Source organism: Microtus oregoni, unplaced genomic scaffold (assembly GCF_018167655.1).
Source record: "Microtus oregoni isolate MIOR12 unplaced genomic scaffold, Mior012 000015F_ref0000493, whole genome shotgun sequence".
Lineage (NCBI taxonomy): Eukaryota > Metazoa > Chordata > Mammalia > Rodentia > Cricetidae > Microtus > Microtus oregoni.
In genome coordinates, this window is record NW_024543074.1 from 22,392,342 (window position 1) to 22,418,460 (window position 26,119).

The 26,119-nt window shown below is 50.4% G+C and overlaps 1 protein-coding gene across 4 annotated transcripts in view; it reads left to right on the forward strand.

Annotated features, from left to right (window-relative positions):
* Positions 1–26,119, forward strand: part of Abr (ABR activator of RhoGEF and GTPase) — a 145,776-nt gene that overhangs the window by 106,428 nt on the left and 13,229 nt on the right. For 3 of the 4 annotated variants that reach the window (XM_041665666.1, XM_041665665.1, XM_041665667.1), the window contains 2 exons: positions 1,393–1,490; positions 1,837–1,968. In XM_041665666.1, coding sequence (XP_041521600.1) covers positions 1,393–1,490; positions 1,837–1,968 — 230 coding nt within the window. Of the gene's footprint in view, positions 1–1,392; positions 1,491–1,836; positions 1,969–19,727; positions 19,977–26,119 lie in introns of those variants that run through there. The other variant, XM_041665668.1, reaches the window with a different exon arrangement.

Consider the following 26,119-nt stretch of genomic DNA (forward strand, 5'->3'; position numbering starts at 1 on the left):
AGGGGATCTGACACCGCCTTCTGGCCTCCACAAGCACTAGGTACATGTGTGGTACATAGACATACGTGCAGGCAAAACACTCATATAGATAAAATAAATAGAAAACATAATATTTCTTCTAAATTTTGTTTGAGACCATCTTTATGTAGCCCTGATTGACCTAGAACTTGCTATGTAGACCAGGCTGGCTTCAAACTCACAGAGATCCCTCTACCTCTGCCTCCTGAGTGCTGGGATTAAAGGAATATATTACCATGTCCTCAAAAAAAAAATAAGGTAATTACATTTGTTTTTATTGGCCTAATTATTATTGTATGTGTATGCAGTGTTTGAGGCTTCTGGAAATGGAGCCTCATTTCCTGCACATACTGGACAAATGTTTGGCCCTTATTCTTTTTTTTTTTTTTTTTTTTTTTGTTTTTCGAGTCAGGGTTTCTCTGTGGTTTTGGAGCCTGTCCTGGAACTAGCTCTGTAGACCAGGCTGGTCTCGAACTCACAGAGATCCGCCTGCCTCTGCCTCCCGAGTGCTGGGATTAAAGGCGTGCGCCACCACCGCCCGGCCTTGGCCCTTATTCTTATCTTGGACATTTTTTTCTTTAGACAAGGTCTCACTATGTAGCTCTGGCTGGCCTGGAACTTGCTAGTAGACCAGGCTGACCTCAAACTCGCAGAGATCCGCCTGCCTCTGCCTCCTGAGTGCTGGGATTAAAGGCGTGCACCACCACACCTATCTTCAATTACACTTCTCATGCTTCTTCTGTCCAATCAGTTTATAGTTCCTGTTTGCTGGATGAGGAACTGTGAGTCACAGGAATGTGAAATGACCTAATATAGCACACAGGCTCAGAAATTCAGGGCTCTTGGCTCCTGCTTCTTCATAACAAGTTCATGCTATTGGACTATAAACAGTCATTCATTCAGTCAGCGTGGCTGGGAAACCTCCCCATGCTACCAGGGTGAACAAGCCTCCCCTTTGTGTCCCCAGCAGGGTGAAGTGAGTCTTGGCACCTGCCTTGTTGTTGTGTTCCTTATAATCTCCCTCTCCTGCTGTGAGTACTTCAAAGAAAGGGACACTGAATTTACAGAACACATACAGCATACCCAGAGAAAAGCAAGAGAGTGGCCAGGGCCTTGGCATGTTCGAGGCCTTTGTAGGCTAATTTCCTGCCCTGGTCTCCTGGCATCTCCCTGTGGTCACTAATACAATTTCTCTTTTGTACATGGGAAGCTGAAGCTCCAAGGACTGCCCAGGTTGCGTAGTCCATAGAGACGCTGTAGGTTCCATGTACCCTGGATACCAAAGCTCTGGTCCTGCCCTTTAGAACCTGTACCTGTCCCCCTTCCTTCCTGGCTGTTCGGGCCTCACTTGGTATGTCTGTCCTTCCCCTACAGATCTGTACTGTACTCTGGAAGTGGATTCCTTTGGCTACTTTGTCAGCAAAGCCAAAACCAGGGTGTTTCGGGACACGACAGAGCCCAAGTGGGATGAGGTGAGTAGAGGAGGCTCGTGTCCCAGCTCCCTGCTGGGGGTGTCTGTACCACTGGCTGGACCAGCTGTGTGTCCCTTACTTCCCACTAGTCATCTGCCTAGACCATTGTTTAGGGCAGTGGGTCCTGGGGGTTTTAGCTAAGGCTCCCATACCCTACTCTGCCCATCACATAGAGGTCTCTAGGTCCTCTAGAAAGTACCAGTGCCCCTCTGTGTCTTGGGATGTGGCCCTCCAGGGTCCTGTTTACCTTAGCCTTGCAAAGCTAAGGCCCATACACGCTGGGAAGCCAGGAAGCTACAAGTCTTTCAGAGTCTCAAGGCCCTTTGTTCCTTCCATCTGTCACCAGGAGTTTGAAATTGAGCTGGAGGGGTCCCAGTCCCTGAGGATCCTGTGCTATGAGAAGTGCTATGACAAGACCAAGGTCAACAAAGACAACAACGAGATTGTGGACAAGATCATGGGCAAGGGGCAGATCCAGGTAAGGAGCCAGGGTGAGACCTGGAGAGCTGTGGGCCAGGGTTGTACAGTGGAGGAGTCCTTCTCGTCCATCAGAGTTGAGACACATTCCCCAAAGTTGGCTCCTTGATGTGTCCTAGCTGCCCATAGATACTGGTCCCTAGGCCCCTATACCTGGCCCAGGTAGACCACTGTGTTTCTACAAGATAGATAAGAAGGGGGGTTTGTTCTCACGGTTGCCTTCAGGCTCTTGGTGGCTTTTTGTGCGACACTGTGTGGGCAAGCGTCCCGACGACGACGTTGTAAGCAGGAAAAGAGATGGCTGTTTGTAATGAGCTGTGTTTGCTGTGAGCATGAGACGGGAGAGTCCCGTGTCCTCCGCTGTCGCTCTTCTATCAAATGGCTGCCGTGTCCAACCTGTGTTGGGAGGCGCTGTCCCAGGGTGGGGCCTTGGAATATCAGTAGAGTCAGATCCTCAGGGTGAATGCACGGGGTTCAGTTGTGTTCCTTGGTGCTCTGAAGATGGAAATAAGGAAAAGGTTCTTGTGTGTAATTTCATCTCTGGAACATTGTGCCAGTTTTGAAGATGGCTGCTACCTACTTAGGGATAACATTTAACGTGGAGCCATTCACTCTGTGGCCTCATGTTTAAGACACACTGGTTGTAGATTCTGTGGCCATGAAATCGAGGGAGGTAATGGCAAGGCTGAGCCACGGGCATGGGTGCTCCAGGTCTCTTAACCCTTGACCCCAGCAGGCACACTGAGTTAGTCTTGATCGGGGAACTTCACATTTTTTAAAATGTTTGTTTTTATTTTATGTTTATTTATATTTTGTCCGCATGGTGTGTGTTCACCATGAATGTGCCCGGTGCCCACAGAACCGAAGGAGGGTGTTGGATCCCTGAAGTTAAGGACAGTTGTGAGCTGCCATGTGGGTGCTGGGAACTGAGCCTGGGTCCTCTAAGTGGTCTTAACCACTGAGTCATCTCTCTAGGCCTTTTTTTTAGGAAACAATTGTTCTCTGGTACATGTTGAAGCTGAAGTTTTATACCTGGGTTTTGATTGGGTGCCATTGGGAACTGTGGGTGTCCCCATCCCCCACCTGTATTGCTCTTGCATTTTGTGTCTGAGGAGAGGGGTGGTGCCCTCCAGTAGAGGCCCAGCCCATCTGCCTCATGTTCCTAAGCACGGATTTCCTGACACTGAGGGGTCTGTACCCTGTTCCTTGGTGCTGTCTCCAGGGAGACAGTGCTGCTAGGCAACCATGTGCCAGCCCTTCATTGTTTTAGAAATGGGGATGACAGAAAGCTCTTTAAATTCAATCCCTGTCACATGTCCTCTTAAGTAGCAGGAATCCCATCTCTGCTCCCTTGGGCAAGGCCCAAGGAATAGGCAGGGAACGAGTTCCAGGCTGGCCTGGCCAGCCTTAGGAGACAGGCAGCCAAGAGCTATGAGAAGCTGCCATGCTGCCTGGGCCACTGACGGCTGTGAAAAGAAAGGGCGGCAGGAGCAGCCAGCTCAGGGAGCATCATGACCCATGGCCTCTCTACAATCCAGATATCAGAGCCAGGAGTCTCCCACTGGATGGCATCCCTGCTGCTCTGCCCTCACTGTGCTCCTCAGATCGAGAGGAAACGCCATAAATCATTGACTCTTGCACACAGGAGCAGATGGAGGTAGTGGGGGAAGGGGGCTGCCAGGTTGTGTTTGGCAAAGTAGAGAGCACATTCTGCTAAGGGAAATGTTTCTGTGTTTAAGCTTCGAGGAATGTTAAATGCCTGGGAGTTGATATTAAAAGAAACACAAACGTCCCTGCTGCCAGCTTACCAGGCCAGTGAGTGGGCAGCGGCTCAAAGCCTCCAGAGGCCTTTGAAGTTGTCCAGCTCTCAGCCTCCCGAGCACAGCCCTGGGCTCTGAGCTGTGGAGCCACCTCACCAGTCTCCCGTGCTCTGGGGAGGATGTGCTGTGGCTTATACCTCAGAGCCGCTCAGGGGAGCCAGGCTGGATGGAGAGTCTGCACTGAACAGTCCCACATAGCCAGGCCCCACCGAGCTGTAGAGCAACCTGTCCCCATAGCTGCCTCATGTCTAAGGAAGGTAACCCACCTAGCTCCTTTCAGTAGACCGCGGCAGGGGGCAGAACCAGAGGTGGTGTTACCATGGAGCTAGGGCCCAAGGATGCGCAATGGGAAGGTGGAGAGAAAACCCGCTTTTGTGCCCCTTTCTCCCTAGGTCCTCTCCACACAGCCCAGCCAGGGACTGAGCACTAAGCACTTGCTCTTAGGATGAGTTGCTCTCTTCTGTCCGTGATGGTAGCAGAGCGTGGAGACTGGGTCAGGGGCAGCATTTAGTACAGACACATGGCAGCACTAGTCACTACCAAGTGTTGTCTGATGTGGTCCTGCTGCAGCCCTGTCCTACTTCACAGATGAGGACCCTCAGGCCAAGGAGCCTCTGCAGACAGTATGGAGAGAAGGCACGTTGTCTGCTTGGTGCTGTGTCTCTGCATCTTAGTCCTTTATCGAGAAGTCTTGCAGCCCAGGTGAAAGGTCTTGGCATGGCTACTGGCCTGGTCAAGGAGCTGGAGTGATGGTCCGCTGTCTGGCAGAAGAAGAGCCTCAGGGGCTGGAGAGATGGCTCAGTGGTTAAGAGCATTGCCTGCTCTTCCAAAGGTCCTGAGTTCAATTCCCAGCAACCACATGGTGGCTCACAACCATCTGTAATGAGGTCTGGTGCCCTCTTCTGGCCTGCAGATATACACACAGACAGAACATTGTATACATAATAAATAAATATAAAAAAAAAAAAAGAAGAGCCTCAGGCTGCCTTTGGTTGGAGTACTGTCACTTCTGGGCTCAGGACATTTCTGCCTAGTACACCTAGAACTTGGCATGGAAAAGAGCCAATCATTATAAATTTGGAGGTGGGAGATCACAGTGCCCCTGCAGTGAGCACCACACTACAGGGTGCCCTGTCAGATTGAAGGGCTGGTATGCCATTATATGCCAGGTCAGCAGAGAGCAGTACAAGACGCCAACAGGGCACTGATGAAGAATCCAGCCCTTAGCTATGGCCTCGAGTCTTCATAGTGCCCTGTGGGCAGGAAGGGTTGTACAGATGAGGACATCGAGGAGTGGCGGTAAATAACCTGTCCAAGGTGAAGGCAAGAGAGTCAGCCGTGAGCGTCAGCCTCTGCCACCAGAGCCCACTGCCAGGGTGCTCTTCTGCCCCCACTGCTCTGTGGAAGGAATGGGGTAGAAACTTTACAAGGGGAAAGTCATCGTGGGCTGGAGGTGGGCAGAGGGATCTGAGAGTACCGAATCTTTTAATTCCAAAAACAGGATGTTTGTATTAAAAAATTGCAGTCATGGTAAAGACACTGAACAATCAAGAGCCTTCTCATCTACAGCCCTGGAGTAGACCCTTTATTATGTAATTCTGTGCCTTTTCCTTTTCCCTCCCTTGGATGTGTCCACCTTTAAATAGGCTTAACCATAGAGTGTGTTTTTTATGTTTTTTATATTTTCATGGCATAGTATCACAAACCCCTGTCTAGGCCTGTCTGTAGTCTATCTTAGATATACCCTTTAAAAGCACATCATCGAAAATACTTTTCGTTAGTTTATATAGAGCCACGGTAATTACCCTCTTAAGGCTTTGTTGCTTTAGCAAGTGGGAAGGTCCTGGGTCAGCAGAAGTGAGGCAGGCAAGCATTTGGGGGAGGGACCCTCATGGCAAGAGCGGGGCAGGAATGTGCAGGGAGTGGCCCAGGAAATGAAGACATCCAGCTTGTCCTGAACAGGAGGGGCTGTGAGCCAAGCACGTGGGAGGGGTTGGAGGCCTCCTGTGACCAAAAATGATGAGTGACATGCCTGCCACCACACAACCTGTCTGAGGGGTTCAGGGACCCCATGGAGAGTTGGCCAAGGTGGTTGGCTACTGGGTGGAAGAGTGCGTAGCAGTGCTCACCCACAGGTACAGTGGTGACTGTGTGCTTCTCGGCATCTGCCCTTTGCCACAGGAGATTCATTGAAACTCCTTAGCAGCTTGGTCCATCTCTCTTCAGGCTTAGGGGTCGTCCCTTTCTTTCCAGACCCACGGGGTCATTCCTAGTGGATTTTCTGTACAGCCTCCCCACTGTCTGTCTCCCTGCTGGCCTCCCCAGTCCAGCCAGGCCAGGGTAACAGCTCCCCTGAAGCATCCCAGGGTTTTCTGCTCTCGGGGGACTCTATGTTTATCCTAGTCTATTTCCAGCTACACCACTCCAGACTCCAGATGTGATCTCCCCAACTGAGACCTGCCCTCTGGCTGATTAGCATATTCCCAGGGTCCAACATGTCATGGCTGGTGGGTCTAAAGGGGAAAGGCAAGCTAGGGGGATTTCTTTGACATTTATGACCAGGCTACTTAAGAGGGATCAGAGCTCTAATAAATAAACGGAGGAAGTCATGAAGGCCGGCCCCCTACTTCCAGTGCTCAAATCGGCAAATCTGACAGTATCTAAACATTCGTAATTTTCTTTTCCCTCATACTGGGGTTCATATAGCCCAGACTGACCTCAGATTTTCTGTGTAGCCAAGGCTGGCTTTGGATTTCTGATCCTCTTGCCTCTATCTCTGCAGAATTATAGGAATGTTCTGCTGGGGAGAGAGAGGTAGGTAGGAAGGAGTGTGCTCGCCACAGCACCTCTGCGTAGGTCAGAGGACAACCTGTGGGACTCCGCTCACACTTTTTCTTATAGCGGGCCCCACCGTGTGGAACTTTTCGCCTTCTCTGACAGCTGCACACCCATGAAGCACTCACTGCCCCCCTCCCCTCCCCCAGCCTCTGACAACCACCATTCTTCTCTCCTCATTTGACCGCTTAGCGGAAGGCCTTCAGGGTCCACGCGTGCTGTTGCCTGTCCCATTCGCCTTCCCCTCTCCTTCTTTTGGTGCTGAGTAATACTTCACTGTTACGACGTACTGCATTTTATAAATGGATCTGTCACTTGTCCATCTGTGGACATTTGCACTTGCTCCACGTTAGACTCTCACAGTTTTTTGTTTTTTTTTTTTTTTTTTTTTTTTTTTGATTTTTCGAGACAGGGTTTCTCCGTAGCTTTTGTTTGGTTCCTGTCCTGGAACTAGCTCTTGTAGACCAGGCTGGCCTCGAACTCACAGAGATCCGCCTGCCTCTGCCTCCCGAGTGCTGGGATTAAAGGCGTGCACCACCACCGCCCGGCGACTCTCACAGTTTTAAGTGGAAAAGAAACCAAAGCCTCGTCCTTGTAGGTGGGGATTTCATGGTCTCCTAGCCTCACGCATGATTGTTGCTTCGCCTGTGAAAAGACAGCAGCATTTTATGCCCCTAGGAAACGGAAACTAGGAACTTGGTGCAGTTAACCCACCTCTGACCTTCAGCCCCCTAAGGAGCACTTCCTTCCCTTTCCTTTCCTTCCTCAGCTCTCCTGTCCATTCTCCCCTTGTTATTGAGTGTGGTGTCCACGACCTGGGCTGTGGGTCAGAGAACTAATTCCTGGTTCCTTGGCCTTGTGAGCCTCCGTTTCCTCCCCAGTTAAGTAGGAATTATTCCCATTCTTCACTGCCACCTTGTAAGATGCAGGGACTGGAGTCCCACCTGGAGGAGCAGGTGGTCAGAGCTCTGGGTGCACATCCATGCTTTCACTGCTTCATTCTTGAATTGTCTGCTGGGCACCCTGTACGTGACAAGCACAGATCAGAGGATCCTGACATAGTAAAGACGCCATGAGAGGATTTGTCCCTTTCTGCTTTCAGCCAGCGTTGCAGGGGCCTCGAGGCCAGACAGATCCGAGGCTCTGTGTCTTGCTCCTTCTGTTCATTATTTGGGAGAGCTGGGTGAGTTCTTCCATGTGTCCCAGCCTCGGCTTCCTTGCCTGTAAACCGGGCCGTGATGAGACCTGACTGAGAGTTCCTGATGCCCTTGGGACGGGGCCTGAAACATTTACTACTTGGGTGATGACGAGGGCCTGTGCCCTGGGCTGGCAAGCTCACCTGCTCCCACTCCAGGATTCTGAGTATATCTTGTCAAGAAGTCGCCTCCTGAGGCTGCTACCTGCGAGGTTCCTCTGTGTTTGAGCTGGAGTGGCAGCATCAGGGGCGTTCTCTTCAGGTGACGGGGTTAGACCAGCTGTAGTAGAGGATCTGAGGTAGCCCTGTTTTATGTAGAGCAGCTGGGCTCTTCTCTCAGGGCAGCTCTCTCTGCTGGCTCAGAGAACAGTCTGAGGAGCCCTGGAACAAGGGCTATGGGAGAGCTGCTCTGGTCTCAATTACTCTGCAGAGGGAGAGCTTGAAGGGAGCATGGGTCAGGAGCCCTCTGGAGCAGCAGTCAAGGGTTCCCCTACTGACGCCTACCCTCTGGCCCCCGAAGGGTCTGTTGTCCCCATCTGACTCTCTCTAATAGCCATGTGGGCCATCTCTTGCCCTGGTAGCCTGGTTCTGGGACACTGCCCAGGTGACCTATCGTCTTTCCCTGAGTAGATGACGCGGCTGTTAATGAAACTCCTTGACACTTTGTTCTATTTGTCCGCCAGGCTGTGTTTATAAACACGATGACCACAGCCAGTTCCCTGTTCCCTGGGAGAGGGCATGTTTTAATTGGAAGTCAGGGGGCCAGGGAGGGGAAGCTTCGGCCAGTGGCCCTCTTTCCCTCTTGTCCCTTCGCTCTATCTGGTACACACATCACAGCCTCCCATAGCTCCCTGCCCTAGAACATAGGTATAGCTTTTCTGAAAGATAGACTCCCTCCCTGCCTCCTGCCTGTGCCAGATACGAGTGTCCAGGCAGCTTCCAAACTCTCTTCCTCCCTGTCCCAAGTTCACGTTTTATGGCCCTGCTGCTCTCAGTGCTGCCCCAGGTGGGGTGCCTTCCTTTGCCACGGTCACTACCCCTTGATCATCCTGGAGGCACATGGGAACAGGCTTGGCTTTGCTCCTTGCCTCGTACACCACCCCCTGGAAGGATCTAGGTGACCATTGTCCTGCCAGGAACTCATCTGCTCCAGCTGTTGTAGATTCCTTTCCCCTGGCCTGGTGGCCCCACTGTCACTGTTCAAGGCTGGTCTGGCTGGTGTGCATGGAGAATGGGTAGAGGTACATTTGTTGTGGGGGCATGGGCAGACCTGTGAGAGTGTGAGCCTCAACTGAACTGCTTCCATTGCCCGGGTGACCCAAAGACAGGAGAGACAGGATGCACTTGACAGAAAAGCTCCCCTCCCCCCGTTCCTCTCTATGTGGGAATTCCTTCTTGGCATGTAGGCTTGATGCCACTCCTAGCCCCATGTCTGAGGGTAGGAGGCACACTAGGAAATGAGGCCAGAAAGGATCTCGCTACCTCCTTCCTTCAGGCCCTCGGAACACCCTTGCAAACCATGGGAAGGGTGCTGTCCCCTCAGCTCTGGTTTGGGGGCCCCCAGGCTCAGAAGCAGAAGGCGGGTTCGATGCCAACAATTGGGCATAGATACCTCTCAGAGCATGTCTCCTCAGACCTGGATGAACACCTGGAGGCTTCCCTTCAGGTGGGGGCTGCTGCTTTGCCCTCCTAGAAATCAAAATATCCGATCTAGTTCCTACTTTAATTTGTTCCAAAGCTTTAAGAAAAGGACTCAGTAGAAAAACTCCAAAGAACTCCCTGAGTTATGGCTGAAACTGCCTATGTGTGCCCGTACAGGGTACCCGTAGAGTGGATTCTGTCGCCTTCTCCAAGATGCTCTGGGTGTATATGCTTGCTATTCGGTGAGTCCTCACCCTGTGAGATTAGGTATTTGGATTTGTCCACGTACTCCACATGCAGCCTCCTCACACCCTTGAAGGTAATTACGGCTTCCAGGCAGACCCCAGAGTGACTGGAGAATCCAAGATGGCCTAGAAAACACCGATCTGAATGAATGGATAAGTGTTAGCTCATCGGAATCCCTATAGAGGTAGGAGGCACCTACAGTTTTCCCAAAGTAGAGCTAAGAATTGAGCTCTGAAGCAAACACTCTACTTGAGAATAAGAGCTCCTAACCTGGGCAGGACGCGGTTGCCTCAACCTTTAATTCCAACACTCAGGAGGTAGATACAAGTAGATCTTTGTGAATTTAAGGCCAACCTGGTTTACATAGTAAGTTCCAGGCCACCCAGAGCTACAAAGTGAGGCCCTGCCATCAAAAAGAAGGGTTAGACAGGTTCTTAATCTCTGTAACTCCTCATTTCCCCTACCCTGAGGGGGGAGCGAGAGCCAGTGGCAGCTGTCAGAGGAGAACTATGACTCTGCTCAAGAGAACTTTAGCTCTGAACCATAGATACTGGGAAGGAGAATCTAGGGCCATGTGGTTCAGCCTGTAGAGCTTGGGAACTTGCAACGGGACCGTGCATGGCCCTGAGATGGGTGAGGGCTAGAGAACAGAGCAGGTGTGTTCCCTGTCCAGTCGCAGCCAGACTCACTGCTCTTGGCATTTTTTTAAATCTGATTTTGAGATGGGAAAATTGGGGCATAAATTTTCATATGAGGTACTGAAAAGAGATGACTCAGCAGTTAGGAGCTTTTACTACCCTTGCTGAGTACCTGGCTTCAATTCCCAACACCCATGTGTAACTCACAGCTATCTGTAACTCCAGTTTCAGGATACTGTCTACTGTAGTGTGACCTGAGAGGTCCCATGTGTCCAAAGCACATCTCTAAGGTTCCCTGCTCACTGGCTTTGCCAGGAGGTCTGGTGATACCTTCCAGTGACAAGGAACAGGCAAATGACGCCGGGGGTCTCATCTGTGTGTGCCTCTGGCTGCGTCCTGGGTCCCGTCCTGAAGTCAGGGTGGAAGAGATGGGCATGTAGGGGTGGTGTTCTTCCCACCGTGCCCTTCAGTGGGTTTAGTTCTAAATGATCAAAATGTTCCCAAAGGATCAAGTGAATTTTCCACCCTTTCCACGGTCAAATGTGCCGTGAGAAACACAAGGGATTGCCAGGGACATGCTGTCCATCCAGTCTTTCCACATGAGATAAACTCTTAGGCTATTTCCGCCTCTCTTATGCACCTACAGCCACTGTGAGCTCTGGGAACAGAAACCTGGGGTGGTCAGGCCGCGTAAAGAGAGGCTCCATAGGAGTCAGTACTTTGGACCATCCATGAACCAGTACAGGCTTCTGAGGAGACAGCAGGAGATCAGATCACCCTGAGTGGGCTTGGTAGTTTTGCATCCTAGCTAGAGTGTATTTTTTAAACTTGGGCCGATCCTGAAACCTGCTTCAAGCCCTTACCCTGGACATCTGTCTATAGCTACTGATACCTGCTTAGGAACAAAGATGTGGGGTTCCAGAGCTTACATTGCTATAACCATATATGGATGTTCATCAGGCAGGGGAAAGGCACTTGAGAAGCTCTGGAGCCTGGGAGGGCAGCAGACTCCCTAAAGAGCCCTGATTGCTTCTATTGAGCCGGGGCATGGGGTACTCACTGGGGAGGCCAGGGTGCCATTGGCTGAGTTCTGCTTTGAGCTGTAAGAAGGGCCTCTGCCCAGCATGTAGTGAGTATCTGTTCAGTGGCGGATGAATAAATGGGTGAAAAGTAGCTTCTTGGCTTAGCTCTGCTAATGGACTGCCTGCTGACTTTGAGCTAGGGGCTCCCATTGCTGGGCCTAGCGAAGGTCTGAACATTGCAGATACTAAGGACTTATTGAGCGGGTTATAACCTCAGAAACGGGTCTTGATTGCTCTTCCTGGGGAGACTGCTAACTATCAGTACATGTGTTTTAGCTAGGGTGGTGTCTTAGGGTTACTATTTCTGTGATGAAACACCACGACTAAAAACAATTTGAGGAGAAAAGGGTTTTTTTGGCTTACACTTCCAAATCACTGTTGATAATTTTTTTTATGTTTTTATTGTTTGTTTGTTTTGTTTTTCAAGATAGGGTTTATTTGTGTAACAGCCCTAGCTGTCCTGGAACTCACTCTGTAGACCAGGCTGGCCTTGAACTCACTAGAGATCTACCTGCCTCTGCTTCCCCGAATGCTGGGATTAAAGTCATGTGCCACTATCACCTGGCTTATTTTTTTTCTTCTAAGATTTATTTATTATATATACAGTGTTCTGCTTGCACACCAGAAGAGGGCACCAGATCTCATTACAGATGGTTATTAGCCACCATTTGGTTACTGGGAATAGAACATAGAACTTCTGGAAGAGCACTCCTTGCTTAAGAGCAACCTCTAAGCCATCTCTCCAACTGCCTTTTTTATGTTTGTTTTTTTTTGGTTTTTGTTTTTGTTTTTTAAAGACTGGGTTTCTCTGTGCAACAGCCGTGGCTGTTCTGGAATTCACTTTGTAGACCATGCTAACCTAGAACTCACAGAGCTCCATCTGCCTTTGCCTCCCAAGTGTTGGGATTAAAGGCCTGTCCCACAACCACCTAGCCTCACTATTCATCTTTGAAGAAATTCAGTACAGGAACTCAAGCAGGACAGAAACCTGGAAGATGGAGCTGATACAGAGGTGATGGAGGAGTGTAGCCAGAGTTTTTCTGTCCTGCCTGTCAGCTCCATCCCACCAGCTGGCTCCTAAATAACCACACAGAGACTTAATATTAATTATAAATGCCCGACTGATAACTTAGGCTTGTTACTAACTGGCTCTTACATCTTAAATTAACCCCTCTTATCTACGCTCTACCATGTGCTGGTACCATTTTTCAGTACAACATGTTTATCTCCTACTTCCTCTGCATCTGGCTGGTGACCTCCCCTTCTTTTTTTCTCTGTCCGTAAGTCCCACCTTACCACCTAACCTCTTCCTGCCCAGCCACTGACCATTAGCTCTTCATTAATCCAGTCAGAAGGAACCTTGGCAAAGACACATCTTCACAGTGTACAAAAAGATTATAACATTTTGTCTAATTAGAAAAGGTTTTAACTTTTAGAAAGTAAAACTACATATAACCAAAACAGTAATCAATAATTATAGCTATAATATCCAGTCCATTTGTATTTGGAAAAAATTAGAGAAAATATTATCTACTTTACCTTTGTGAGTCTAGAGTTTTATACCTAATTTACCTTTTATCATAACTAAGGAAAATTTAAGTCTAATCATTTAATAGGTAACTTCATCAAAGGACCCCAGAAGGGTGTAATGTTACTTAACAACAGGAACATTTGGCTGCCATGACCAATAATAATTTGCAACCAACTCTCCTAAACAAAGACAAACATCCATAATCTATCTTTTGGGAATGTAGGCGTTATTTTCTCTAGACTGCTTCCTGTTGTCTTGGGGTGCTAGCATCTGAGAAAATATAGGATAATGGTTAAATCTTTGCTGGAGTAGTGTGTGACCCTGGACCATCTCAGCTTGCAACCTGAAAGCTATCCTGGATGCAGAACTCTGAGAAAACTGCAACAGAGGTATTCTGAGATGTTAGATCACCTACGCTATTTGTTTTTATTGGTGTCTTGTTCCCTTACTCTGAAAACACGTAAACTTTTAAAGGTAACATACATATCTGCATTCATTCAAGTATAGACTATGTGTTGTAACAAGTCAGCCACGGATGATTTTTGTTGTATGTTTGAGCAGGTTAAATTATGTTACATGTTTTGTGGGTGTTTTTTGTTGTTGTTGTTGTTGTTGTTGTTGTTTTTGTTTTTTTGAGACAGGGTTTCTATGTAGGCTTGGCTGTCCTGGAACTCACTCTGTAGACCAGGGTGGCCTCAAACTTACAGTGTTTGGCTGCCCCTGTCTCCTGAGTGCTGGGACTAAGGCATGGCACTGCCCAGCAGGATATTTTTTATGTTTATTTCTTTGAGGGTCTTCCCCTATCAAACCTGATCATCTTCAACTTTGAACAAATCTATAGCCTTTTATTTTCTCTGGGAAGAAAAGCACAACCTCTTTCCCAAAGCAATGTATCTTTTGACTTCCATTTTGAGGTTAAGATATTTTTAAAATATGTAGGTTGGTTTAATCCAGCAGTTTTCATAATCCAGTGTCTTTTAGCAGCTATGTCTCAGTCATCAGCAGTCAGAAAATTTAAAGACAGCACAGTACCATACAGGATCCAGACTCCTTGTGTATTTTCTATCTCTATGTGACTTTTTTTAAACTTCTCTCTTTAAAGATTTTATTATTTTTAAACTATTTTTTCTATGACTATCTATATCCTTTCTCTTGTCTCTCCCAAGCGTATGTGCATTTTAACACACTGTAACCCGTTCAGAGTTTTTAGATCTGTCTTTTACTGCATATCTGTAGTCTTTTCTGTTTGCATGAGCAAAACTTAAACCCACCATGCAGGTTAGCTCATGGTGTGCTGGTGGGGCTCCCATGGGTGGTTCAAGTCCATAGGCAGCGGCTGGAAGACACCTTTCTGTATTGAGGCACTGTGGGACTGAGAAACTGTGTTTGGCTCCATTTTTGTGTTTGGAACTTTTTCTTAAGCTTTCTTAGGCTTTATGTGGATATACATAGGCTCTCATTGGGCACCCTTTGTAAGTGGGGTGTTTTCTGTCTCACCAGTCAATTGTTTCACCAGTAGGCTACCAAATAACAACACTGCGACTTACTCTTAACTATAAATGCTCGGTTGATAGTTTAGACTTGTTACTAACGAGCTCTTACATCTTAAATTAACCCATGTTTCTTATCTACGCTCTACCATGTGATGGTACCTTTTTTTGGTAGGACATTTTTTTCTCCTGCTTTCTCAGTGTCTGACTGATGACCCTGCTTCCCCCCATGCTGTCTTTCCCTGTCCGTAAGTCCCACCTAACCTCTTCTTGCCCAGCTATTGACCATTAACTCTTTATTAATCCGATAAGAAGGCACCTTGGCTTAGACACATCTTCACACTGTACAAAAGATTATTCTGTAGCAGAGGGGAGCTGCCTACTGGCTTGCTTCCCATGGCTTGCTCAGCCTGTTTTCTTATAGCATCCAGGACACCCATTGTCATCACCCACAATGAGTGGGTGAAAGACCCTCCCCCATCAATCATTAATTGAGAAAATGCTCCACAGGTTTGCCACAGCCAGATTTTTATTGTTTGTTTGTTTGGTTGGTTGGTTTTGGTATTTAAGACAGGGTTTCTCTGTATAGCCCTGGCTGTCCTGAAACTCACTCCATAGACCAGGTTGGCCTCGAACTCAGAGATCTGCCTGCTTCTGCCTCCTGAGTGCTGGGATTTAAAGGCATGTACCGCTATCACTGGGCATGCACCCAGATCTTACGGAGACATTTTCTTAATTGAGGTTCTCTTCTCTCAGATGACTTTAGCTTGGGCCAAGTTGATATAAAGCTATCCAGGACAAATGGGTACCTGTCAAGATAAGAGCACACAGGAATGTAGGACCTACCTGCAGAGCCATCATGAGGGGCCAGGGCCCTCTCCTGTTCTCCGCTGTTTTCTCCTGTGATGTGCCGTCTCTCTCCCAACTGGCATGGCCTTTCCATAGGACCTGGTCTCTGGACTTAGTGGTTGTCTTAAGTCCTCCTCTGTTCCCTGAAACCTCAGCCTGCCTTGCCCTCCATTAGTCTGCCTTCCAGCTACTTCCAGCTTCGTTCCTTTAGGCCCATGCCACATTGTTGTCTTCTCAGACCTAGATGCTCCCTCCCTATTCTCCTCCCCCAGGCTCCTGTGTTCTACCAGGATTCTCAGAATGGCCCGTTTTGAGGAGCTTCTCCTATCACTTAGGAGTCCCCAGTAGGGGGAGCTGGCATTTTGAGGAATCGGGGTCCCAGTCTGGGCTGGGAGAAGATAAAAGTTGTTCTGAGAAAATGGAAGTCACTCTAGAGAGGCAGCCTCCACATTCTGAGTTCTGAGTAAGAACCTTCCTGCTGTGTTCATAGGCCAAAGGACTTGTGTGAATGTTGTTCCACCCATAGCTGTTAGCAAGGTAGTATTGTGGGAGACCCTGTTCCTCTGTGGAGACCCTGTCCCTCTGAGGGAGACCCTGTCCCTCTGCGGGAGACCCTGTTTCTCTGTGGAGACCCTGTTCCTCTGTGGAGACCCTGTTCCTCTGTGGAGACCCTGTTCCTCTGTGGAGACCCTGTCCCTCTGAGGGAGACCCTGTCCCTCTGAGGGAGACCCTGTCCCTCTGCGGGAGACCCTGTTTCTCTGTGGAGACCCCGTCCCTCTGTGGGAGACCCCGTTCCTCTGTGGAGACCCTGTCCCTCTGTGGGAGACCCTGTTCCTCTGTGGAGACCCTGTTCCTCTGTGGAGACCCTGTTCCTCTGTGGAGACCCTGTCCCTCTGTGGAGACCCTGTCCCTCTGTGGAGACCCCGTCCCTCTGTGGGAGACCCCGTTCCTCTGTGGAGACCCCGTTCCTCTGTGGAGACCCCGTTCCTCTGTGGAGACCCTGTCCCTCTGCGGAGACCCTGTCCCTCTGCGGAGACCCTGTTCCTCTGTGGGAGATCCTGTTCCTCTGTGGGAGACCCTGTTCCTCTGTGGAGACCCTGTCCTTCTGCGGGAGAAGCAGCCCGTGCTGTGTTTGGGGATTGGGCATTATCCCTTTTGACCTCTTTTCCCTCTGCAAAGTTACTCTGATCATCTACCCCAATTTTGCTCAGTCACATCTGTGCTGGTTGCAGGCATCCCTCTCTCTACATATAGCCTAGGGTCCTGCTCACCTTGCCCTGGGGACAACTACTCTTTGCTCTGGCCAAGAGCCAAAGGAAGGGATGAGGGAAAATATGACAGTCCACGAGGAATGTTTTTAATTCCGAAGGCAGTGACATCTGTTCATTCATGAGTCTTTACCACCCAAGCTCTGTTTATCCAGACACAGAGGCCCTCCACGTCCTCAGAGGCGGTTCTGCCAGGTGTGGCTGAATGGACAGGGAGGACACAGCCAGGGGGAACGTCATTACTTCCTGGGTGGCCAGGCTGGTGTGAGCTTTGCCTATGTAACAGAAATGAGGACCGACTGTAATTGGCTATGGAGACCACTGTTCATACTGCTGCTTTTGAGGGACACGCTGGGATGTTCATCCTGCACACCCCTTCCTCTACCCTGCTTTCAAGAAGGCCTGAGTGAGGCTTGGAGAAGAGAAGGCAAATTTGTCCCATCTCCAGAGGAGGGCCCAGTCCTTAGGGAGAAAAGAAAATCTGAGTATCTCCAGGGAAGAGGCTCCCAACTCAGCTACCCATCTGCTAAGGCACCTTTGTCACCATGGAGACCAGTTGGCCATTGCTTATCCAATCAGAGCTTGCTTTACCCAGACAAGTGTTGAGCCTAGGGTTCTTAAGACAGACAAGTGTAAGACTTTGGGAACAGGATTTTTCCTGCCCCTTTTCTCCCACACACCCATGGGGAGGAGCAGTACATGATTCCCCGAGGCTGCACTCTGTGGCATTTGACCCAGCTAGAGGGAAGAGAACCTTAGGAAGTCAGCGTCAGCCGTTCTGGGATTAACCAGCCAGCACCAAATACCAGCTGTGCGTGAGCAGCAGGTGAATGAGGTGAGCAGTTCAGAAGGTACCTTCCCGGCTAGTTATGCAACCAGCCATTGCACCTCTGTGAAGAGGATGCTGAGCACAGCAGGGACCTGTGGGAGCGATGGAGCGACTTCACCCATGCACATAGTTCCTCCTTTCCACAGAGCGTCCCTCAGTCCTTCCTGCCAAGAGTGATCTTTCTCTCAATTTTGTTGGTACTTCATCTTCACTGTCCTGGTCGTATAACCCTGGGCAGAATGTAGGCAGAGAGAGGACATCTCAGTCCTCATGTGCTACATAGTAGGTGCACGAAAGTGCTTCTGCCTCCTGCTGAGAGTTGAGTCCCATCTCCTCCCTGCTGCCCTCAGGCTGCAGCTTTGTCCTGGCCGGCTTTTGCTTCCTCTGATTTCTTAGCCCTTACTCCAGGATCAGGCACTTAGCCAGGCCTTCCTCATGGAACCCAGGTCAAAATGAATAGTGTCACGTGCACTTCCCAAAGTGTCATTCCTTCGAAGTGAGGAGAGCAGAGGTGCCGCACTAACCCCAGTCTACTCTCGTGGCTCCGTTTCCTCAAATGTCAAGCAGGAATGCTTGTTTTTTATAAGGTTGGGGGGAAGTTTTTAGTTCTTACAGGTCAGTGTGGTGCTATCCACTCAAAGAAGAGCAGTCTTTCTCTGACCAGTTCTTGGCTGGCTCTGCAGTTAAACTGCCCCTTTCCCAAAAAGGTGCCGAGGGCAGGAATAGAAAACCCCAAGGACTGACATTGTTGAGAACCAGCGGGGTATTCAGAGGGCCGGCTGGTTCCTAAACATCAATCCGGTCACTTTTCACCATATCCTGAGAACTATCCATACTTCAGCCAGGCAGTGATTGTGACCCACAGGGGGCTTTGGGGGCCCCTGCTGTCCCTTCCTTGCTGCAGCTATATCTGTAACTCAGGCCAGAATGCTGCTTCTCTGAGCTCCAGTTCTCACAATTCTGAAACGGAAGCGTGAGCGGCACTGCCATGTAGGTGCAGTGTTGAAACCACTGTGCGTGGTACCTGGCTCATGGTTGGCACTGTGTGGCTCGAGGTTTCCTTCCTACACGCTCAGCTTTGCAGTGGTGGGATGGCCAGGATAGCTGGGTTGCATATACCCTAGCCATCTAGGGTTCTGGCGTTTCTCTTACCTTACTCTATAAGTTGCATGGTTAGCTTGAAATAGGAGTCACCTCTCGTTCTTCAATTAGAACAAGAGCTTGCTGGGCCTGGGCACGGTGTTGCCTTTAATCCCAGCACTGGGGGGACGGGGGCAGAGTCAGGAAGAGCTCTTGAGTTTGAGGCCAGCCCCGTCTATGTAGCCAATGCTACATTAAGAGATTCTGTCTCAGGAAAACAAAACAAACAAGGAAAAAAAAAATCAAACCAAGCACTTATGAGTCTGTCTACCAAGATACTGCAGTTGCTTCTGTGCTGTTGGGCATCCTCTGCCCCCTGGAGCAGAAGTCTTGGTTGGTGAGGTACACAGGGCTGCAGGTAAGAGCAGCCGTGGAGGAGCACCTCCATGTCAGACACCCATGACCAGAGCTACATCTGCTTTCTCACGGTGACTGCTGAGGGTCACAGGCACCCTAATACCTGCTGGGACTGCTTCCTTATTCTGCACATTTGCCACAGGAGACTTGGGAGAACACAGGTGTCTGGCTCTGCCACCGAGCTGGCATTGAGGAACTTGCCTTGGGGCGGGAACTGAGTGAGTAGAGAAGTGGAACTCCAAAGCAGTCCTTTGCAAGGGAGGCAGGCAGCTCTTCGTGGCCACGTGCAGCTTTACCCACAACTCTGGCCACTGGAAGTCTCTACTGACTTGCCCCCAAGTCCTGATGCCTACCCAAGCCCCAGGAGCAGCCTGGTGGTGAAGGAGTTAATGACTAGGAACTGGCTTGTGCTTAGCTGCTTGTCAAACTTTTATTTAGTAGAGGCTGGAAGGAGAGATAGAGGGTGGGTGAGGAGGAGCCCCAACTTGCCAAGAGTTAAACCCCAGGCCTGCATGGTTTTTGGAAAGGGCAGCTCCGAATTCTACTTGGAGTCACTTTCTTCCGTGGGGCGGGAGTGTTTGCGCACTGTCTGCAGCTGGCTGTGGTGCACACCCGCACTCCGCGTCCTGGGAGCTGCAGCTCACCTGAGAGGGCAGCAGGCTGCCTGAGGGGAGGCACTGAGCCCTGGTGGTAAGCTCAGCTCAGACTCCGCTGCTTCCTGGCTGCAGTCTCTAGGGAGGGGGAAGGAGGAGGAGGAGGACGCAGAGGGAGGGGAGGAGAAACCCGAGCCCCACACCCGCTGCTGCTTCGGGACTGCCCCACTAACAGTCCCTGCTAAGCACTAGTGTGAAGAAGGCAGCTCTCTCCAGAGCTGTGCGCCTCTCCGCATTTCTGCCTGGAGCTGGACCGGCAGGCTGGTCACCAGCATGACGGACATCCTGCCTCAGCCCGACTGCAGCCTGAAGGCAGTGTGTGAATCCCTGGAGCATTGCTGCCTGGATCAGCTGGAGGAGCCAGGGAGCAAGCGTGTACCCAATACAGGCGCCCGGCTCTGGGGCCGAGTGCGCAGTAAGCTGCTCCGACACAAGGTGCTAGCCGGGGCTGGCGGGGTGGCTGCAGGGTTGCGGGAAGGCTGGGGCTGCTGGGGACTCTGTCTACCTCTGCACTGCTGCTCCTGCTGGATCCCAGAAGTCCCAAGATAGGCTGGAATATGGGTATGAGTATGCTTTAAGTGGCTTGAACTTAGTGATAAATGCTAGTGGTGACCTCCACCCTAGCCCTGGCTGCCTTCTCTGTATCTGTCTAATGCTCAGCAGAAAGAGGTTTGTGTCCCTAAGTAGACTCTGTCTGGCTTCCTCCTGAATATAAGCTGGCAGGAATAGGAATAGACAGGCAGCCTCACTGGGTCTTATTGTTCTCTCAGGAGCCCAGCACAAGCATGATTACCCCCAACCATCTCTTACGGATATCAGCTCTCTATTCCTTTGCTGATGGGCACCTCAGCATGGCCTGCCATGTGAGCTTTCTTTATGAAAGCTGAAAGGATCATTGCCACCCGGGAAGAAGGACTGGTGGCGGCGGATGGGGAGTAATGTGCTGAGTCTGGGGGCTCTAGACTGCTTCTTCAGGGACCACCCAGACAACTGTTGGCCTGGTGCCAACTGGTTATCCAGCAACTCACACAGCATGCCAGGGGGTTCCTGACCGAGCTATGCCAGGGCAAGCTGCCTGCATGGTCTTGTCTACAGCCCCAGACCTGAGTTGGGATTAAAGTCTGAGATGGAAGTTGGCTGTCCTGCAGCTGGGTGGGCTGCCTTGGGGCTGGCTGTAGGCCCGGCCTCAGGCGGTCAAGGAGAAGCCAGACCCAGTGCCCAGCACACAGTAAGCGTTTGATAACTCCACAGATGCCTAAGTTGTTACAGGGTGCCGGTTCCGGTTGGCCAGAGCCTTGGTAATCCTTCAGTTTGGTTGAAGAACATGGAGTCTGTGATGGGACTTGCAAGTCTCCTTGTGGCTCAGAGGAAGATCCTCAGCTGAGATCTGTGCCAGCCGGCACCTGACAAGAAGGATGGTCTTGGGCCCATTGGTTCCTGCTTGGTTTGATCTCTGGCCAGTGAGGCATATTTGACCCTATAGAGGTGACATCAGTCCTGGAAAGTGCTGGGCAGGGCAGCAACTTGAGCTGTCCTGCTTTGGCCCCTGTGTCACCTTCAGTCTCCCTGGGGACCAAGCAAGCAGAGCCCTACTGGCCCTGGCAGCTCCCAGAGCCCCTCTGTGCTGAGGCAGCTGTCTGTTGCCGGCAGCTTGGAGCCATCCCCACCCTGTCCTCCTCTCCTAGTGCTTGCTGAGGCCAGCAGACACCATTCCCATACCTCAAGGCTGGCCAGAAACCGCTTTAGCAGGTTCCTGACCTAAAACTAAGCCAGTCAGATCCTTATACTGTCTACCTGCCTCCTTGGGTGCCTGGCAGGTAGGGTTAAAATTCTAAACCTTGAAAGCCACGCTTTCACTTCTCCTTTCATTTGTGGCTGGCAGAACAGAAGCCACTTTAGGAACTCATTGGCTGGCTCGACTCTCGGTGGTATCTGACAGTTGTTTCTCTTGTGATCTCTGGCTGAGGGTGACCGGCCAGCTAGGTGCTGGGCTGCGAGCTTGTTGGTGTCAGTGTGGACTGCAGGATGGCCATGGCGCAGGGCTGTGCCGTGTAGCTGGTGATTCAGTCCCCTAGCACATGCTGTGTGACGAAGGGTGTCGGTGTCATTGATACTGCAGGTGACAGAGGGACATCCGCCCTCCTGAGCCTACCTCGTTGTGCATAGGCCAGTAGGTTAGGGGGGGTGACACCTGTTCTTCCCTTCCTTCTGGAGCCGAGTTAGCCTACTTATTTCAGAGTGGCTCACTGCCAGGCTAAAGGTGCTGAGATTGATTATGCAGGACTTCAGGTGGGGCGGGGGAAAGGTTCTGCCCAGCCTGGCATGAGCGACCACATTATTAATTCATTAACCATACCTTAAGAATTTGATGTCATGGATGCTGAGATACCTGTGGGCTCCTGCTCCCCTCTAACCAAAACCATTAAAAGCCAGAGGGGAGAGAAGGGTGACTCCTCTGGGACCCGACACTGGGGCCGAAAAGTCTGTTCGGATAGAAAGGTCCTGATATTACAATGGAGTGTGAAACCTCTGTTTGCTGGAGGGATGGAGGCAGAGGTACAGGGACTCGCCTAGGGGCAGTGCTGGAGTAGGTTCCTCTTGTCCTGTCTGCAAGGAGAGTTCTGGGGCTGAAGCTTCATTCTAGGCCCTGGCTTGGCAGTTGGTTTGTTGTGCAAGCATTTAGCAGAGGACACACGTGGCATTTGGCTTTGTGGGTTCTGCCAGGACGTGCAGTATTTAACTTGCATTTCAGTTTGCATTTTTCTTTTCTTTCCTTCCATCTTTCCTTCCTTCCTTTTACTTCCTCTTTCCAATCATATTCAAGTAGAGCAAGTTCAAAGGTTTTGCCCTTCCTCCTATCCTGCCTGGGTCTAGATTCTTAAGTTGAACCCAAGAGGCGAAGGGACTGAAGGAGGAATTCCATTCCTAATCCTGGAACAGCCAAAGGTTTTAATAGGGTCCCTTGTGGGAATCATAGAGGCTAAGTAAGAGGCCCAAAGCAAGCCAGGCCAGAGACATTTGTCTGGTGAGGAAATGAAGACTCTTAATATTTCACTCACCCACGACAAAGATGCTTCTCATTCAGACCAGATACTGGCCAGAAGTGGAGATTCAGGTTGAACTGAAGATAGGGACAACAGAGGAGACTTAAGGAAAGCCTCTGGGGCCTTTGTCTCTGTTTCAAAGAGTGGCCATGTGGGCCTGAGAAGTCCAGAAGAGCTTCTCTAGGCAAGAGTGGGGCTGGTGTTGCTAAGTATACCTGTTCTGTGATGGCCATTAATCCACGCTGCTTACATAAAGGGTCAGAGTGGTCCATGCCTGAGAAAAGACAAGATACAGGGCCTTGAGGTCACTTGTCTGGGTGACTTTAGCGCTTAAGAGGGCCATAGAAGAGGATTCCATTGTTAGGACAGGGCAGCTCCTTAGTCCTCTCTAGCATGTCATTTAGCTTGACAGATCTTTCCGGCATAGGTGTGCATACAATATGCACATCCCAAGACATTCACTTAGCCATTCCTAGCTGTCGCTTACATTGAGGGTTCAAGAGTACAGGATATAAGATACACACATTGGACTCATTCATTCATTGTGGCTCTGAAGGTGAAGAGAGACCTTAACACTGCGTGTGGCGGCCCAAGCCTGTAGTCCTAGTCTGCAAAGCTGAGAAAGACCAGCACATGTTTGAGTCTAGCTTGTGCTTCATACTAAGACCCTTTTTAAGAAGGAGGAGAGATGTTAAAAGCTTCTGCCCTGGCTGTGGCTGCTGATGCTCTACCCTACTGCCATCCTCCCTAACTTCTTATCAAAGAGAAGAAACTTGTGAGTGTGCCTTTGCCATTCACGGACCCAGCCGTGTCCCTGTAGTATTCCTTCAACCATGGCCAGAAGAACAAGAGCACTTCCCCCAGGACTAGAGACCCTGCAGCCCTCTGTGGGCACAGGACTGTGGTCAGACCAGTGGGACCCTGGGACCCTGTGCTTACACCTCCTGAAGTGAGCAGCTCTGGAACCACATGAATAGTCTTTCAACCCCAGTTCCCCCACCTTTCCACTGAGCTGTCTCTCCAGAGTCCCTGACTCTGCATATCTGCTGCACTGTAGCCCCATGCAGATGGAGATGCAGATGCAGAGCCACCTGTACACAGTGTGCATTGCACAAGATTCATACACCCTGCGATGGAAGCCCTTGCTTAGGATGAACTTGTCAAATTTTTTGGCACCTGGAATGTCTTAGCTCTTGGTACTGTATGAAGTAAGTGCCAGGCCTCCCTGGTGCTCTCCAACATGTCTCCAACACAGAGTGACCAGTTGTCCCTCCTGGGCTTGGTGCCCTGCTTTTAGATGGTCTTGGATGAGGGATTGCTGAGCCTGCCAACCAGAGTGGTTCCTCAAAGGCCAGAGTTGCTGGCTTCCAGGGCTGCAGTAGTCCAGAGATAGTGAGGTCCCAGGCCCAGAAGGACAGTGCTATGAAGAGAATTAAGAAGGATCTCTAAAACCTCTGCATATGCTGTCTGGGGGTGTTGCCACATGTTGGCGAAGGGCACTCATATACAGGGACTTAGCCTTCTGCTGAGCTGACAAGGGACTGTTTGTCTTCCTTTCCTCTGTCACAGCATGCTGGGTACAGGAAAGAACACTGGCGTTCTGTCAGCTCCCTGGTGGCCTAGAGGAACACACACACACCCTGCTCCTGGGACCTGCTCAATGCCCAGGAGAAAGCCCATATCAGTCTTGGGTTTCCAGGAGCCATAGACCAGGTGTATTGTCCTTGGTCTCACAGGAGCCATAGGAGCTATTCCTGGGCTTCTGCAGAAAGGGAAAGGTGCCTGAGGAAATGTCCCCTAGCCCGGCCTCGCTTGAAACATGTCCTGGGTTGGTAGGAGCCAAGGGGCTTCATTTTTTTTCAGTCCTGGAAAAATAGCTTAACTTGCTGCGAGACCTTGGATAAACCTCTTCCTTCTGGTGTCGGTGCAGAGAAGGAGCTGAATGGGTTGATCTCTGTGAATCCAGCTCATATGATGGTCTTGGCTAGAACTTTATCCCTAAGCTTTAAACCCTCACACGCAGCAGAGTCTAGCTGGGAGAGGTCACATGGGTGCACATGGGCCATGGCCAGCCATTCACTGAACAGGAAAAGAGAGGCAAATGGGAGTGTTTGGCTTCTGTCTTGAAGGAAGCCTGGTAGAAAGCTATAAGCTGTCTCTACCCTACATCCTGGGGCACGGATGTTGATGGAGTACTTTCTTTGTACAGGGCCCAGGGATATAGAGGGCCAGGCAGGGAGGCCTGATCTAAAGAAGTCAGTCGGTGAGGAGGGTCATTTCAGGCTGTATGGTTTGTAAAAAGAAAATAGGGTAATGGAATAGAATGGAAGGGTTGGGAGGTTTAGCCTGGAGAATTTAATTGATGGACTCTGATGGGTTTAGCTATGAAAGATCTAGGGACAGTGCAGACTAAGTAATCTACAGGACTAAAGCCCTAGTTCACAAGCAGGCAAAGGTTATGCAGAGTGGAGGGAACACAGTTGAAGGCATAGGGGCTTGTCAGCAGCCAGAAGGAAGCCACTAGAGTCTTTCAGCACAACTTAGTGATGTTGATGTGTTTTGAGCGTGACCGGGGTACCGGCATCAGTCTTAGCTCTTGATCTTCTCTGAGGTAATGCTAGTATTATCCTTGCCATTTTATATATGAGGGAACAGAGGCTTAGAGAATGACCTAGATGATGTCACTTGGTGCTTAACAGAGGAGCTGGCTCTTAAATCCAAGCAGCTGGGCTCTATATATAGGATCTCACCTATACCACCAGCCTTATGTGGCCTCCAAGGAGGAAGCCCAGAACTTCCTCAGGCCCTGGGGCTGCTTCTCAGATGTCCAGTTATCAGGGTGGCCATGCAGCCAGTTGATAACCTAGATGGGAACTTGTGGAGGTGCAGGGTTCCTGCCCATCAAGCTGCCTGGTGGGTAGGATGTGCTACTTGGCCCAACATGCTGTATCTCAGCGGTCACAGGGATGCTGTTGATGATGTATGTGAACAGGAGACTCGGAGCAGATGAGAGGCCTGGAGAGGAGTCTGTTCAGAGCTGCACAGTGGAATTGCCAGTGTCCCCATTTTCACTAGAAGTAGGCTCTATACCTAGGAAAAAAAAATGTTCCTAGTCAGGGTGGAGAGATAAAGTCAGTTTTAGAAAATGACTTTATAATTCTTATGAAACCACTGCAAGTCAAGGCCTTTGAGCCATGGTGGTCTTCTAGACCCTTGGCATTTCAACAGCAGCCAGCATGGACTTTGGAAAGCCTTCTGCCTCAGGCAGCTGAGAGCCGCCTCTGCTGCTTTGGCCCTAAACACCTCCAGACAGGGCTGCTGCCCCTGCTCTTTCTGCCCTGCTGACCGCAGCATGGCCCTGGCAAGGGCGGGGTAAAATACTTTCTTTTCACTTGAAGCTTGGCCCTGAGTAGGGGAGGCCCTGGCAGAGCCCCAGGGCTAGGGAAAAGGTGAAGGTCCAGAAGTGGTCCGGTTTTGAGTTTTGTTTGCTTCTCCTGAAAGTTCAGCCATGCCCAACCAGAAGCTAAGAGTGTG